Source organism: Sciurus vulgaris (genome assembly GCF_902686455.1).
Source record: "Sciurus vulgaris genome assembly, chromosome: 7".
Classification (NCBI taxonomy): domain Eukaryota; kingdom Metazoa; phylum Chordata; class Mammalia; order Rodentia; family Sciuridae; genus Sciurus; species Sciurus vulgaris.
In genome coordinates, this window is record NC_136467.1 from 121,226,857 (window position 1) to 121,243,969 (window position 17,113).

At 53.0% G+C, this 17,113-nt stretch overlaps 1 protein-coding gene across 1 annotated transcript; it reads right to left on the reverse strand.

Annotated features, from left to right (window-relative positions):
• Nucleotides 1-6,876: 6,876 nt before the first annotated feature.
• MAPK13 (mitogen-activated protein kinase 13) lies at nt 6,877-14,554 on the reverse strand. The gene is made up of 12 exons (XM_079149073.1): nt 14,324-14,554; nt 13,481-13,610; nt 12,495-12,553; nt 9,791-9,899; nt 9,598-9,627; nt 9,117-9,164; nt 8,879-8,993; nt 8,669-8,740; nt 8,035-8,114; nt 7,714-7,792; nt 7,439-7,615; nt 6,877-7,208 (listed from the first exon to the last, which is right to left on the reverse strand). Exons 1-12 carry the CDS (start codon nt 14,440-14,442, stop codon nt 7,126-7,128), a joined length of 1,101 nt encoding a protein of 366 aa, XP_079005199.1. The 5' UTR covers nt 14,443-14,554; the 3' UTR covers nt 6,877-7,125.
• Nucleotides 14,555-17,113: the final 2,559 nt, after the last annotated feature.

Genomic DNA, 17,113 nt, shown 5'->3' on the forward strand with positions numbered 1-17,113 from the left:
TGCGAGCAGGAGGGGCCTGGAACTTGGCCTGGCCATGCAGGGCTCCCCAAGACAGGGAAGTGAGGCAGAACAGGCAGAGGCCAGCAAGGTGGCCAACCTGAATAGCCCAAAGCGGGAGGGCATGGGGACCAGACTGGGGTTCAGAGGGAGCTGGTCTGGGCAGGTTATTTAGAAACATGAAGTGGGATGAGATGGGGTAGGATCCCACAGAAAAGCAACGAAGTCAGGTCCAGGCCAGGCAGCTGGAGAAGGAGAAGCAGTGGGCTGAGGACCCCCCTGAGTCGGAACAGTGGCAGGAGGAGGTTAGACAGTGGTGGGAATTGGGGAAACAGAGCTGGAGGGCGGAGGGCCAAATGACTGAGGCAGAAGTACTCCCTGCAGAAGGGATGGTGGTGGGCACCGCGGAGCAGTAGGGCCTGGGGACTGGTCGGGCAGAGGCTGTTGGAGAAGGTAGAGCTCTTGGTGGAAGAAGGGTGGAGGCTGAGGGCAGATGTGAGGTGTCAGCTCAGGAGCCAGGGGAGCAGTCAGAGAGCTGACCACAGGATCTTCTCTTAGGACAGCAGGGCAGGAGGGTAAAGAACCTGGATGGGAATCCTTCCTTGATAGGAGGAGATGTGGTAAGCTTGTGAAAGAGTAGAGACCCCTTATAAAAAGAAAAAGGTTGAGACTCGCCGATGTAAAACAAATATATCTAGTTAAGATTGACCAAACCAAAATGGGTGCAAATAAAATCTTTGAGTTGTGATGACTGTCACAAATACAAGGACGGAAATACCCAATATGAAATCGTGTGGCCATGAGTTCAGGACATTGAGACCATTTCTGTGAGGCAACCCATCCCTCCAGAGTTCCCAGGAGCTGCTGGTTTCAGATAGGGATAGTCTGGCTCCCCCGCCTAGCCGGCCCTGCTAACCCACCAGGCACGGCCTGAAATAGATGAACTGAAGCTTGCTGTTTGCATTCCTTGAAAAAAGACCCGTATTGTAAGCCCGCGAAGATTTCTTTTTGGTTTTCACTTTAAAAACTAGCTTGCTGAAGTCACTCCACTACTGCTCCCCTTGGAACGGTGGTCCTGATGCCTCAGCCGTTTTTTTTCTCTCTCCCCCAAATAAACTTCTTTCCCACTCTAGTCTCTGGTGGTCTCACTATGTGTCCGTAAGTGGACCCCATAACAAGCTAAGAACAGAACTGTTGAAGAGGAAGAAGAGGAGATGTCAGGAAGGTGGGTAACCTGGGGTGAGGGAGAGGAAGAGTCTGTTTCCAAGTCCTTCTGTCCAAAACTGAATCCTGAAGCAATCACTAGCAAAGGAAAAATGAGCACCACTTGGTTGAGAGGGTCATGGGATGTGCCCCCTGGAGCTACGGTCTGAACAAAAGGTGGGTTCTTTAAGGAAGGCAGGAAAGGAGCTGACGGTAGGGGACAGACGGCCTTTCACAGCAGCCCACAGTCCCAATCCTCAGGGCTCTTTTGGTTCAAGTTGCTGCTGGCCCAGGCCCCACTCATGACACAGGAGTTTCAGCCAAGACCAGGGAGGCTGGGGCCGAAGCACAGGCCCCCCCGAGTGTGCCCAGTGGGCTCTTCCTGCGCCTTGCTGGGGTGTTGACAGGGAGCTGGGCAGCATCCTAAATGACCCGGGTACTTCTGTGCCTCTCTCTTCGTTCATCCGGAGAAACCTCCTCTCTAAGCCACACTTCCCTCCTTCACCCCAACCTGTCCCTGTCCTGGAGTCCAGACAAACATTCCCAATGGTAAGACATTTGAGAAAACAGAGGAACAGGTATCTTGCTGGCAACTTCTTCTCTTGACCTCTTAACATGAGCCTGTCCCAAGGTCTGGTGGCTCCTCTGTGCCTATGGTGGTTGGGAGGACAGGCAGTAATACAGAAAGAATAAAACAGATTAACCTCAACAGGTGATCATGTTGCCCATCGTCCCAGTGCCTCGGGAGGCTGAGGCAGGAGGATCAAATGCCAACCTTAACAACTTAGACCCTGTCTCAAAATAGAAATAAAAAAGGGCTGGGATATAATTCAGTGGTAGAGTGCCTGAGTTCAATTCCCAGGACAAAAGGAAAAAAAAGAAAAAGAAAAGTGGCCATGCCCCTGTGCCATGGAAAGAACAGCATGGTGGTAGACACAGGGGGCCTGGCCCCAGGCCCTGCTCTGGGCCTTCACGGGGAGTACTTGAGGGCAGGAGAGTGCCTACCATTTTGCAAACTAGATATACAAGTCTCCACAATTCCACTTAAAAATTACTGCAGGCAGACCAATCCCTACCTGGATAGAGGTTCCAGGCCCAGGGAGTGGGGCAGAGTTACAGGCACCTGGTGCAGATTGCACATTTCTTACCCTGCTCCGTGATCATACTAGGCGAGGGGTCAGGTACTGTTAAGGACTAGCAGAGGATACCTAAGGTCACGTTTTAATACCTGGAACAGGTGTTCTTATCTGGAATGTTGAGGAGTAGCAGAGGATACCTAAGGTCACGTTTTAATATCTCAAACAGGACTTCGTATCTGGAATTCATGAACCATGAAACACAGGGCCCATGAACTTGGACTGAAAAATCTCACCATTTTATTTCCACTCACTCAGCCCTATTTCCTCTTAGGAATAAAGGTAGCAAACTCTAGTCATATTAGCAAGGCCAGTAGAAATCACAGGGCTTCCAAAAAACCAAAGACCGAATGTTTTCTCTGATAAGTGGATAACGATATATAACGAGGGGATGTGGCGGGGGTGGGGAGAGATGAAGGAACTTTGGATGGTGTAGAGGAAAATGGGGTGGGAGGGGGTGGGGAACAGAAAGTTAGTAGACTGAGACAGACAGTATCACCCTATGTGTATGGATGATTGCAGGAATGGTGTGACTCTACCTTGTGTACAACCATAGAAATGAAAAGTGTACCTCCTCAAAAGGAAAGAAATCACGGGGCTTCTTGTATCCCTGTAAAGCTGTCGGTATCCCAAACCATCATTTAGATTCATCTCTACTTCAAATTTATAATAGTGTAATAGGCCCACCCCTAGAACTTGTAATTAGATGTGCTAATAAAGAAACCCACAGATTGTCACATCACACAAAAAATTTTAAAAAGTTTTTAGTAACTATATAGCAGTGCGACTTCCTTTGTGATCCTACGTATTTCACGCGTTTACAAATATGGTTTTGAGAAGGGGATTCATGGCACAAAGAAAGGTCAAGAGCCAGCAGTCAGGAGAGTCCCTGTGGACACTCAGGCATGGCCTGGCCCAGAGTGAGGGCAGCGACTCACCAGGCACCACCCCTGTTCCTCGAGCCCACCCCCACCCCCGTGAGGGCCTGGGAGTGACCGTGACTGTGACAACCCACTGGATATTCAGCTAGGCCGAGTGGTGTTGGACTGCGACTGCCAACGTGAAAAGCTGGACATCCCCATCTCTTCCCTTATCTCATGGGTCGGAGGACAGAGCAGAGCTCCCTGGGGAACAGAGGGAGGGCGTGTCCCGGGAAACTTTTTCCATTGAACATAAGGAAGGACAGACAGCTGGAGGGCCCCCTCCCCCCGCTGTGGTCCTAGCACAGCTCAGGCCCTGAGGATAGTTTCCCCAGCCTGGGAGAGGGCACAGCTCTTTCTTTATTTCTGGTACTGGGGATTGAACCACTTCACCACTGAGCCCCATCCCTGGCCCTTTTTACGTTTTATTTTAAGGCAGGGTCTCACTAAGTTGCTGAGGGTGGCCTTGAACTTGCGATCCTCCTGCCTCAGCCTCCTGTGTCACTCCACAGGCCTGGGCCACTGCCTCTGGCTTGAGGAGCACACACCACTCCAGCAGAAAGTTAAGCCTGCCCCCTTTCAAACCAGCTTCCGTCCTGCTGGCAGCTGGGGGCACCCAAGCACGCGGCTCGCCCTTGCAGGAGCAGTTTCTCTGTCTTGCTGCAGGCAAGCCCCGCCTGGGGACAACTCAGCTGGAAACTGTTCTCAAGGATGACCCAGGCGGCAGCGGCCTTGGAGAGGGCCTGTTATTGTGCAAGGACACCCTCCAGCTCACAAAGGAGGGAGTGGAGGGCACAGGTGGTGCTACAGAACTGTCCTCTGTGACTGTTGTGACTGTCGCTGCCCCTGCTTCCTCCTCTGTTACCTTTTCTGAGCCACCTCCCCAGCCACAGGGCAAAGCCCAGCCTCATCCACCCAGGCCTGGGGCACGATTCCCGTCCTACAGAGGCGCTGCCAGTCCAGAGCCGGTGAAACACCCCCCCCCCCCCCCCCCCCCCCCCGTGCTCAGTCCTTCTGCCCCAGTCACCCAGTTGCCTGTTTGTTGCCACTGGCCATGTGCCCAGTGTGCAAGGCCAAGCCCAGGAACTCCTCCGCACGGGGAGCACCTTCTCCTCCCTGGGGAGAGACTGCTCAGGTTTGAGGTAACCATGAGGCAAGGGACTAAAGTTTAATTCTGGAGTGAGGAATGAACTGGAGGGACACTGAGGGTGACGGGAGTGTGGGAGAGACTTCCCTTCAGGTCACCCAATTCTGTCCCCGTGACACTCTGCGCTGGTTTGGTTGAACAGATACATGGTGAGCAGGCCCCTGGGATCATTCATTCATTCACTCGCAAGTGCTGGTTTGGAGCAGGGGCTTAGAGTGGGCATTGGAGGGGGAGGCCTGCCACAAACACTGCCAATGCCCTTCGCAGGGGGCCTGGGGTGGAGGGCGGAAGCTCCATTCTCTGAGGGAGGCCTGAGGCCTCTGGAAGGGTGAAGAGGATTTCCCTGGGTGGAGGCGGGTGGAAGGCGTGTTAAGCAGAGGCCCTGAGGGAAATGCAGGCTCTAGGCCTGCCTGAGGACTAGCGGTTTGGGGACCTATGTGCTGAGCTGCACTGAGCGGAGGGAGAAAATCAGCTCCTACGGTTCAGTATTGGGGAAGCTCTGGGTTAAGGAAAATAAAACAGAACTCTATTTCTGCAGGACTTGTCAGAGACTTTAACCCCGTAATTGTGTGGGGTTAGTTTTATGGTAGACCCCAGGACTGGTATTCTGTAGCAGGCCATGAGGAACATGGGGGGCAGTGAGATTGGAAGCTAGAGAGTGTGAGAGGCTGAGAATGCCAGGCCAAGAAGGTGGGACCCTTTCCGTGGAGCTGGTAAGGCATCTCAGAAGGGGACTCAGAAGGATTTAGATTCATGGAACCTGGGTCAGTTTAGTAACCAGGAAGGTCAGAGCTAAGGCAGGACATGGGCAGTCCCAGCCGAGGACTCGCCCCATACTTGACAGCCGCCCTCTCTGTGGGAGAGAACAGTCTAGCACACAGCCAGCAGTGAAGGGCTTGCAGAGCCAGGCCCCAGGAGGGAGGCTGGGCAACCCTGGGAACCAGATTTTTTTGTGTGGGGGACTTGGCTCAGTAGTCAGGCCTGCCTGAGTTCAAATGCTGCCTCCAGCACTTCCTAGCCTTGGGTATCTTGGGATTCTGTTGTTTTCTAATCAACTTTATTTTTAGAGCCATTTCAGGTTTGCAGAAAGCACAGAGGGTTCCCATCCAACGCACCCCCCCCCCCCCCAGGTTTCCCATTATTACCACCTTGCACTAGTGTGGTACATTGTTACAAATGATGAACCAAAACTGGCACATTGTTACTATCCCAAGCCCACAGCTGACTTGAGGGTTCACTGTGCTCTACACATTTAGCAAAGGTAGACATCACATATACACTGCCGCATAGTCCATGGCAGGGTGACACAGAAGAGTTTCACTGCCCTCCAACGGCTCCATCTGCCCTCAGTCTTAACATGAAGTGAGTGAAGCTTATCCGACCGCCCCACCCAGCGCATCTTCCACTCTCTCATCTAGCCCTCCTGACAAAGTGGTTCTGAAGGCCGCCAGGTGCGTCTCTAAATGTGGACTGACAGCCATCAGAATCACTGGGCTGGAGCACCAGGGTCCTCCTTCAGGGGTACATTCTACCATCTCAACTCCATACCTGCCGAATCAGGGCTGGGCCCAGGAATCTGCATTTAACACACTCTTCTGATGCAGGAACCCCAGGCCAGGCTCCTGGTGGCTAGGACAAATGGGAATTTATTTACTAAAGTTTTTCAAACCTAAACAGAAGAACCCTAGTCACTGTCAGGTTAAAGCTCTGGAGAAACAGGCCATCTCCCCAAAAGGAAAAGGAGCGGTGTAGTTTGTCATAAAGCCAAGAAGCAGCCCCTCTCTGCCTTCCGCAGCTCCCAGTTAATAAGCCTGCTGCCACTGCCTATCTGGTTGCCTCTCACTCACCCAAAATAACCTGGATGCAACGCCTCGCCAGCTGCAGATCCCCCCACAACGCTCTTCCTTTAGCAGCCAAACACACTTGGCTCCATACAGAGCACAAGGCCTGAGCACAGGGCCCAGGAGGGGGCTGAATGTTGTCCCCCCAGAATTCATATCCCCCTGGAACCTCAGAATACTCTTCACAGACATAATTAAGATCAAGATGAGAGCATGTTGGATTAGGATGTGCCTAAAAAATGACAGGTATTCTTATGTCAGAGACAGACAGAAAGAGGCACAGAAACAACCACGTGAACACGCTGGAGAGGTTGGAGGGATGTAGCCACAGCCACAGCCACAAAAGGCCAAGGATTGCCCAGAGCCACCAGCAACTAAAAAAAGCAAGGAAGGATTATTTTCTAGAATCTTCTGAGAGATCTTGGTCCCAACAATACCTTAATCTTGGACTTCTGGTCTCCAGAATTGTGACAGAATAAAATTTCTGTTGTTTTAAGCCTCCTAGTTTATGGTTGTTTGTTACAGCAGCTCTAAGAAACTGATACACCATCATGGCCATTGATCCATGGTCTGACTCAGCCCAACCCTCTCAGCTTCCCTAGAGCTGGAAAGGAAAGGACCCCACACTCAGGTGATCTCCCCAGGCATTTTAATGCAACTCGTTTTGATCAGAGTTATTTCCTCCCCACCAACACCTCTGAATTATCTCCTTGGCCCCATTCCTATGCCAGGGGAAGGCACTTCTGTCCTCTACTTGAGAGGCTATAATCTGAGAAGGGTTGAGACTTTAGTAGTGACAACTAAATATTGGTCCTGGGGCAGTGTCTGGTTGGTGGTGCCATGTGGCAGTCCCTGGGCTCATCCAGGGGCCTGGCTGGAAGTCACTGCAGCCTCATGCCACTCCGACGCCGCGAGTCCTTCCGGGCAATGGGGCTGAAGTTTGCAATCTCCTTGTAGATGTGCTCTGTGAAAGACAGGTGCTTTAAGGTGAGTAGGAAGGTGCCAAGGAGGGAGCCCACCCCCACAGACAGCGTGGGGCAAGAGATCAGTCCAAAGAGAAAACACACAGGAGATAATATCCACTTGGAGGGAAGTGGGCAGGAGTCTTGGGGTGGCACATGGGGCCACCAGAGGCCAGGCATGAAAACAAGGAGAGGCTGAAGGCAGAGGGAGGAGCTGGATCCCGGCTCTTACGCTTCCATTCATCCACTGTGAGTTTCTGGTGTTCTAAGGAATCATCGAATGGCTGCTGGGCCTCAGTCTCCTCCTCAGGATCCCGGAAAGGTTCAAAGAAGGGGTGGGCGAGGGCCTGTGAGGCTGTCAGACGCTTGTCCACATCCAGCTCCAGCATCTTCTCCAGCAGGTCTGTGGCTGCATCAACAGGGCTGTGAGCCTCATGCCCCAGGCCTGGGAGAGCCCACCTGCAGGGATGGACTGGGAGGCCCCCGGGGAACAAGCCCAAGGCTCACCCTGAGGGCTGGCACTTGGAAAGAGCTGAGTGAAGTCCTTCTTGGGGCTCTGTGGTAGGGCCTGGATGTAGGATTTGGCCTAGAAGACAGAAAAGCATCAAATTCCTCAGGACTCAGGACTCAGGGTACCAAGCAGGGATTTCAGGAAGTCCCAGAGCAGGGCTAAAGGTTCAGGTGAGAGACCAAGGTGGCAAGAACACCTGACAGGGAAGGACATTTAAGGGAGGCATAGGCGAGTCCTCACCCCAAAGGCCCCTGGCCTGCCTGGCCCCCAGGTCAACAAAGCACAGCCTAGGCCAGCTCAGGCCATTTGCTACCCACCGCTTTGTCATTCAGCTTCTGCACAAACTCTGCACCTGGCACCCCGGTCACTTTCAGGATCTGCGTCAACTGGTCCAGGTCTTGGCAGTGGTTAAGGTGCAGTCTCACTCTCTGCTGGTGCATCGGAGCCTCCCACCCTGTGGCCCCATCACTACACCTGGGCACTGTGGCCATGGTGCAGGCTCCAGACCTGCCTGACCACTTCCTGCTCTCAGGATAGGAGGCTCAGCCTTCAGACTCTCTGGAGGTCCTCCAGACCAGCCAGGCCAGGAAGGAGGGTCCCTGTGACAAGTGCTGCCAGAGCACGTGGACTTCCTAACCCTCGTCCTACTCAGCCACCCTGGTTCCTTGTCATCTCCCTTGACCCTGGCACTGCCAGCTGAGCAGTATAGACTCTATGTGCCCTGTGCCTGCAAAGCTCCACCAGTGTGTGTGTGGTGCCAATGCGTGATGCATCCTCTACATGGTAGTGGAATTTAAGGGACTCATTTTCATTGTTTTGCTCATCAGAATCTTAAAATTCTTCTACAGGGAGTGTGTGTCACTTTTGCACTAAGAAAGACAATTATTGAAATAAAGTGTGTGTTGAAGGAATGGTCCCTGGATAGAGTCTGGTGTTTCCAGCAAAGGATACAATCTTTCCCCTTGAACAGAGTTTTCCCAGTCAGCATTTCTGCCATGATGCAGCCAACAGACCAGATGTCCACTGCAGAGGGAGGAAGGGAGTGTCACCTGGCCCGTCTGACCAGACCCTGCGATCAGTCACAGAGAGTAACCAGATGACCTCAGGGAAGCTGCCAGAGCAGGCCAGGCTCAACCCACTCCCCAGAGGCCAACAACTGACCAGTCTGGTTATAATGCATCCAGCTGAGGATTACTTCAGGGGCCCGGTACCAACGGGTCACCACATAGCCAGTCATCTCAGCATCCGCATGCCGTGCCAGCCCAAAATCCAGGATCTAAGGCTCAAGGGACACAGGAAGAAGGAGCTGGCAGAGCAGGAGCTCTGGAGCAGCTCTGAGGGGCTCCTGCAAGAAAAGGCCCACCCCCACCCAGGCTGGGCCTGCCCGTGGCCCACTCACCTTCAGCTCACAGTCCTCGTTCACTGCCAGGTTGCCTGGCTTTAGATCCTGGGTGGGAGGATAGAGAGTGAGCACTGGGCTGAGAGACAGAGACAGAGCTCCTTCTGGTTCTGCCGCCCCCCAGCACTGTGACCTTACCCTGGCCCTCTCTGGTCTCTTATTTCCTCATGTGTAAAATGAGAGTTACACTCAGTGTTCTCTAGGGATCCATCCAGCTCTACAATGTCCTGATTGGTCCCTGGAGCCTGAAACCTCAGCTCAGGGCTCCTCGTTTTCTAACAATTCCCCCCCAAATTCCGCAGAACACAATTCTGCCATACAGGCCTTCCCAGGCCAAGGTTGGGTCTGAAGAATCCGAATTCTGTGCTCCTAAAAATCCTCCTCTCTCCCCACCTCTCCCAACTCCCTGGTTTCTAAAGGACCCCGCTCTTCCAGGGGTGACTCAAGGGCCCCTGACAATCAAAGCAGAGAAAGCACTCACCCTGTGGACAACCCCAGCTGAGTGGATGTACTAAGTGGGAGAAAGAGACAAAGGTGAGTCCTGCACTCTGGCTTCCATGCTGGCTCCGCAGGCCGCTCCTTTGGCCCATCACGCTGTGCTCCCTCCAGCCTTCCCGAACCTTGGCTCTCAACACCAAGGCACGCCCCCTGCCGTCTCCGTAGCCCCCACCCACCTTAAGGCCTTTGAGCATCTGATACACCAGGTACTGGATCTTCTCCTCGCTGAACTCCATCCCCATGATCTTCTGCAGGTCTGTCTGCATGAAGGGCATCACCAGGTAGCTGGAAGGCACAAGGACTTCTTGGCACAGCTCCAGCCCCCCATTCTGAGCTCAGAGGTGGGACACAGTGGTGGGGACAGTACAGAGCCTTAGAGATGATCTCAGGCAAGAAGGCGTAAGAAGAACCAGGCTCACATGGGCCTCAGGGCTCCTGGCTTCCACCATCCCTGTGGCAGGCTGCCCAGTTGGCAGAGCTCAGGGTAAACACTGACGTTGAAGCCTGCTCAGGAAAACTAAATGGGGCTGTGCTCCCGCTCTTCAAAGGCGCCCTCTCCTTGCCTCCTCCACACCCGACAGCAAACCTCAGCTGTGAACCAGAGGCATCTGTCAGTACTTCCTTCTGTTTCTGTCCAAATGTCTTCTCCCTCAGGGGGTCATGCCCAGCTGAGCTGGCACTACTAACAAATGTCTGCCCTTCCAAGAAGGAAATAATACAATTTTCAGGAAGGTGGAAGAAGAAGGTGGCTGGGGTGTTACACCTTCTTGTGGGATTGCAAAACAGGTTATGATCAGCAAAATGTAACTGTTACTCAAGGCAGTAGCAGCAAAATTCCAGAACAAAAAGACAACAGATTGTAAAAGAAATATTTTCGAAAAACGGACATGGCAGATGCCATCTCCAAGGGCATGAATTCTTGAAGCCTTCTTCTGCCTGACCATAGCCCCTGCTCCCCAGCACCCTGTTCCACACACCATATTGTCCTTCACTTCTGCACAGACCCTGGTCCTTTCTTCTGGCTCACAAAGTTGAAGTTTTGCAACTTTGCTTCTTTAAGTGACCACTGCTTCTCCCTCCCTTGCCACCAAACTTCTAGTAAGGATGTTCCACACTCCTTGACACCACAACATCCACACCATTCCCTGACCACCCGGCTTCTGCTCCCCCTTGTGGCTGCTCTGCTCAGCAGCCACCCCACAAACACACCAGGCTCCTTTTCCTGTTTGTCCTTTCACAAAGTCCAATACTCACTGAAAATTCTCTGCCAACTCCCTCTTTCTCTGATCAGTTATATGTTTTCTTTTCTTCCTTTTTTTTTTTTTTTTTTTTTTTTTTGGTGCCAGAGAGTGAACCCAGGGGCACTGAACACCACTGAGCCATATCCCCAGCCTTTTCCATGATTTATTTATTTAGGTACTGGAAATTGAACTCAGGGGCACTTGACCACTGAGCCACAACCCCAGCCCTATTTTGTTATTTTATTTAGAGACAGGGTCTCACTGAGTCGCTTAGTGCCTCGCTTTTGCTGAGGCTGGCTTTGAACTCTCAGTCCTCCTGTCTCAGCCTCCAGAGCCGCTGGCATTACAGGCATGCTCAAGTTTTATTTTGAGACAGGGTCTCACTAAGTTGCTTAGGGCCTTGCTAAGTTGTTGAGGCTGGCTTTGAACTCATGATCCTCCTTCCTTAGGCTCCCCAGCTGCTAGGATTACAGGTGTCTGCCACCGAGCCCAGCTGATGAGCTCTATTTTCATCTGCTCATCCTTCTCTACCTTCCCTCTAATGTGGCTCTGAATCACATTTTCATATCATGTCTTACAATTACCTGCTCTTGGGCTTCAACTACCATCCAAAGGTGATTATTCCAACCCAAATTCATGTCACTAGCCCAATCTATATAATTAGCCCTGAACCTCTCCTGAGGTTCATATTTATTTGCAACTGCTGATTAAATGCTTGAATGTTCAAGGCTCTATAAAAGTGAAGTGTCCAAAGTGAAGTTCATTATCTTTCCCCCAAGGTCTGTTCTTCCTCTGCCTTGTATTCCAAGCAGGAGCCCAGGCATCTCCCTACCTACACCTCCTCACTTGGCTCCTGCACCCCAAAGGACACGATATTCTTCTAGTGCAGGTCTGCCATCAGCATCCCATTCCCTCCTGTAGATCCAGGTCTGTTGCACGGGCCTCCGTGCTTCCCTCCTTCCTGGAGGTGCTCCTGGATCTTTTCTGCTGCTGCTTGAGTGCATCCCCAGAATGGAATCTGACCACATCACTGTCCTGCTCAAAACCTCCTTGGACTTGTGGCTGCCTGTGGAATTGACTCTGGACTCAAAGGTTGGCCAAACCAGTTACTGGCCTCCACCTGCATCCTGAACATCTCAGTATTGTCCAAACAGTCCTGTCTCTTTCAGGCACTGCACTTGCAGAGCCAGACACTTAGCAATTAAATGTCCTGGTTCTGTATAACTGTCAAATACCCCAGAGGCAGCCAAGGGTACCTAATCTTCACTTCATGCTAGAAAAAAAGCCTATGGTCCAGAGTTACATCTAGGCCCCTGGAGAAATGGTAAAGGGAGCCAGTGCAAACACTGTGGGGACTGGCAGGGATGTCTTTGTGGTGGTAAAACTAGGTAACAAGCAAAGTAACTGCGCAGACAGCTCCCTGCCAGGCAGGTACCCATGAGGTCCCTCCCACCTCTTTCTTACTGTCTTTCTCTTCACTCTGGGCTGCGGCTACCTTTCCAGAGAGAACCTCACCTTGACAGCCCGCAGGCACAGGGACTGCCAGGGCAGGAGGCCCTCCACCCAGGAAAGACCAATTTACTCCTGAGTGGCAAGCAAGACCTTGCAGTTGCCCAGAACTCAGTACAGCCTTACTCACAAGTCATGGAAGTTGCGCAGGGAGGAGGCTGGGGTGAAGACATCCAGGAGCCCAATGACCTGGGAAAGAAGTTGCCAGTGAGGACTGGACAGCCACTGCCCCCTCCTCTCCACTCCGCATAGGCCGCAGTCACAAGAGCACTCATCCTGTCACAATACACTACCTTGAGCAAGAAGCAGGTCCCCAAAATGCTTGGAAGCAGTAAAAGGGGCAAATCCCCCCATTTGGGAGGGAGCCCGTGATAAACCGTGATGGAGAGTCAGGCTGGGGAAAAGGGAGTGGGGAGAAGAATGAAGCGTTTGCTTCCACACCTGGTGTTTGGGACAAGTGGCACAAAACCACTCTCGACTCAAAACCACGAGGGTTAAGAGGGGAAACGGAGGGAAGGGGGAAGGGCCTCTTAGCCAGCAGGCCCCTGATCTCCACCTTGGGTCTCCAGCCACATCTGTCCTTGCCTGCCACAGGGCTGGTTCAGAGTCAGAGGCAAGATCACCTGGATTGAAGGCCACAGAGGAGGGGTTTGCTGAAAAGGATGGGACTCAAAATGTACAAAATATTTGGCAATCACTATATGAAATATTTGCCCTCCAATCTAGGTATTGTGGAGTGAAGACTTGTTGCCAGGTCCAGAGCTGGGCCATCAGATTTTTTGGTCGTTTCTATCAGATAGGATTGCCCTGTGGTCACACACTCAGTCTGGTTGGCTGGATTCAAATCCCAGCTCTGCTACTGATTAACCACATAAGCTGGGAGAATTTCTGTCCCTCAATTTCCCCATCTGTGACATGGGGGCACAACTATTTATCTTGTGTGCTATGGAAAGGATTATACAAGTCAGTTCATGCAAAGATCTTACAACAGTGCATACAGCACAGTCAGTGCTCAGTAAGGATATATCACTGTTGTTATCAGAGTCACTCCAGGGCCCCTGGCAGGGCCCTCTGGGGCCTCCCTCCCTGCCTTCCCACCACCCAGGCTCAGCCTACGTTCTCATGCTGCATGTGCTTCAGCAGCAGGAGCTCTCGATAAGCCCGCTTAGCGAAGATCTCAGACTGGAAAGGCCTGCTCAGCTTCTTGATGGCCACCTTCTCCCCTGTCCGCTTGTCGATGGCGGAGCTGCAGGGGCACAGGAAGGTCAGCAGGCAGCGGGTTTCCTCCTGGGTAGTACTTACTCCAGATCCTGGCTGGTATCTCCTAGGCCACCCTCACCCCTGCACCTCCCGACATAGGAGGATCCAATGCTCATCACCCACAACTTGGAGGGCAGCCGGAAGCTGCGGGGGGGGATGGTGGAAAGGGGGTGCGGAGGGCAAAACACCAGAGGCAGAAACGTTCTTATGCCTACAGGATTCGGGGCAGGGCAGGAATTTCTCTATGCAATTTGGCAAGTTCCTTCCCCTCTTGGGACCTCAGTGGACTCAACTGCAACGATGGGGATCTGTCCTGTGAACTATGGAGCCCTTTATAAGATTAGGGCCTGGAGAACCAGATCCAGTCCTCCTCCAACCCACAGAGATCCCACACAGTCACCCCTGTGCCTGCGGTGGCCTTGAGCCAGCTTGTGCCGCAGCCTGAGGCTTCGCTCTCCTTCCCCGTCCTGCCGAGTTCCTCCTCCCGGCTTCGGGAAAAGCCCCTGGGAGGGTACCGGACCTTGGGGTCCTGGGGTGGGGGTGCTGAGAAGGGGACAGCCGAGGGCGGTCTGGGAGGGCAGAGGCGCGCAGGGCGCCCGCCAGGGCCGGCTGGAGGAGCGTGGGCGCCCGCCCGGCGTCCTCAGGGACGTGAGGCGCCCCCCGCGCCCCCCAGCGGCCGCACAGGCCCGGGGGTCTCACCACACGGCGCCATAGGCCCCGCTGCCGACGTGCGTCGGGGACAGGTAGGTCTTGGGCAGCTCCCAGGCGGTCTTGTTGACGTCCTGCTTGTAGAAGCCCTTTTTCCGGGTGAGGCTCATCCCGGGCACCCAGTGTCGGCGGCCCCAGCGCGGCGGCTGCGCTCGCTGCCGCCGGGATCCCAGCGCCCCAGCCCGCCCGAGGTCCCGGCCGATCCCGCCCCGCGCCGCCCGCTCCTCCCCCGCGCCGGGGCGGGGGCACCCGTCGGCGACGCGTCCACCTGCCGGCTCGCCCAGGTGCGCCGAGCGCCGCCACGCCCGGGCCTGCCTGGCCCCGCGCGCCCACATTTCCGCCCAGCACGCAGAGTGTGTGGCCCGGAGGCCCCGAGGCCCCGGCAGGTGCGCGGCCGCGGCGGGAGCTGATGAGACCTAGGGAAGCCCCCCAGAGCTCCCTCCAGCCCTGGTCTCTGCAGGAAGCGCCGCTCGGGAGTCTCGAAGGCGCTTTGGGAAAACAACCCTACAGATAATGGGGTTCTAATGACCCATGACACTGTTCTTCAGCTTCAGCAATTACATCAACTCGTTGTCCTCGTCGTCAATTTTATTTCATTCACATTCCTCCCCCGTCACATTATTTTGAAGCAAGACCCAGGCATCATTTCATCCGTATTTTTTATACATTCATTTATTTTATATGGTGCTGAGGATGGAACCCAGTGCCTCACACGTGCTAGGCAAGCGCCCTGACACTGAGCTACAACCCCAGCTCTCATCCATGATTTTTAAAATTCTCTGAACGATAAAGATTTAAGAAAAATCAATAATCACCTATATCGTTCTTACATCTAAAATTAACAGCACTAATTTTATACCAAATGTTCACACAGGTACAAATTTCCAGTTTTGAAACCCAGATTTTGTTGGCTTCCTAATGCCCCATGAGCACAATGACAAACCAGAGCCATCCACCACCTGTGTGTCTAGTTACTTGTGATGCCCCCTCCCCCGCCAAATTCTGTTTTCACATTAAATCACAAGGTCCTCTGGGGAACAGAGTGAGGGGCAGAAAATGACTAGAAATGCTTTGAATGACTAGTGGACTTGTCCAATTCCTCTCTGGCCTGGGGCGGGACTGTGGAAGAGGCAGGGACTACTTGCTTCATTTGTTAGAGGGAAAAACAGCGTCTTAAATAGGAAAGGAAATTGCTGGATGCTTAGAGCAAGCTGGGGATCTGCACTAGGGAGTCTGCAGCCCCCTAGTCCTGTGCCACAACGCCTCCTATATAGTCCTGTGGCTATATAGGACTATATAGGTCCTATAAGGACCATGTGGGGGTGGGGGTGGGGTGCAGGATCCCCTAGAAATGCCCAAAAGGTATTGTGGACAGGGAATCTGTCTTCATCTCTGGCACAGAACAGAATATCAATAAATGTATGGAGAATGAAAGGAAGAAACAGCCCATTTGCTGTAAAAAAATATTTACTTAATAAACACTTGTGTTTGCCATGTGCCAGTCATTATTTTAAGTGTTATACATATATAACTCATCCATGGTAAGAGGCCTGTGAGTCAGTACTGTGATTATCCTTACTTTAGAGATGAGGCACCTGAGGTACCAAGGGGTTAAATAGTTTGCCCAAGGTCACACGGATGGGGCAGAGCTGAGGGAAGAAGCTGGTACAGGCTGATTCCGGAGCCCGACTCTAGGCTTCTAGGACATGCAGTATCTCCAAGGGGAGAGGCACTGCTCCTTAAAGGAAATGACCTGCGTTTAATAATCTGCCTCGCCCACTTCGTAAGGCTGTGTCTACTGGCCAAACCATGTTTCCCTCAGTACACCGCCTGGTATATCTGACACATTCCCTACCCCTTTTCCCTGCCCCATCTTCTACAACGGCCCTGAGACATCTTGGGAAGAAAAGGCAAGGGGTGACATGCCTGGGAGTGCTGCAGGAGTTTGGGTCCTTTGCGTTGGTGGCCTCAGTGGAAGAAGCCCTGAGTCTGAAGTTAGGGTGGCATTCTAGAAGTCTGATTTTAGCATAGCACTGGGCGCAGACAAGAGAAAGTTGTCCAAAGAAACTCAGGCGTTTTGTTCGTTCCTTTGTTTTGTTTTCCCCAGGTAAAGGTTCCAGTAGGAAAAGAGGCTGGCATTTGGACCAGACACTGGACTGAGGTCAAAGTCTGTCTCTGGTGTGGCAGAGGAGCCCGGGAAGGTGAGGAATACTGGGGGAGCTGTGCAGCCCAGGCAGGTGCCGTCCTTCCAGGGCACCAGCTGGCTACTCTGGCTGTGGCTCTGGTCACCTCCTGAGCAAGGGTCAGGAAGTGACTCAGGCCACAGACTGCTGACACTGCCCCCCACCTTGGCCTTGCTGGGCCTGTGTTTACTCAGCAGCTTGGCAGTCTTGGAGGGAAGGGCCTTAGAATCCAATCAACTAAGTCAGGAATGGACCAGAAGGAGGAGGAAGGTTGCTGAGGACATCTTGGAATCCCTGCATCCCCAAGCCCTGGGCTCTTCTCCTTGTGCTCCAAGGCTCCTTGGTTCCTCTCCTCCCCAGACACTGCCTGTTGGTTTCTGCCCTACAATGTAGAGGTGGGGCTTAGGAGACCAACTTTGGTGTAGAGCCTCATGATGGCAGGGCAGACTGGGAGCTGTGGGTCACTGCTGCTGCCCAGCATATTGAGAGATTATACTGCATGTCACTAGCCTGAGGTTAAAAAAAAAAAAATCAAAATGTAGAATATGGTTGCTGTTGAATACATGCCATTTTTATATCATTGTAAGGTAGACAAATC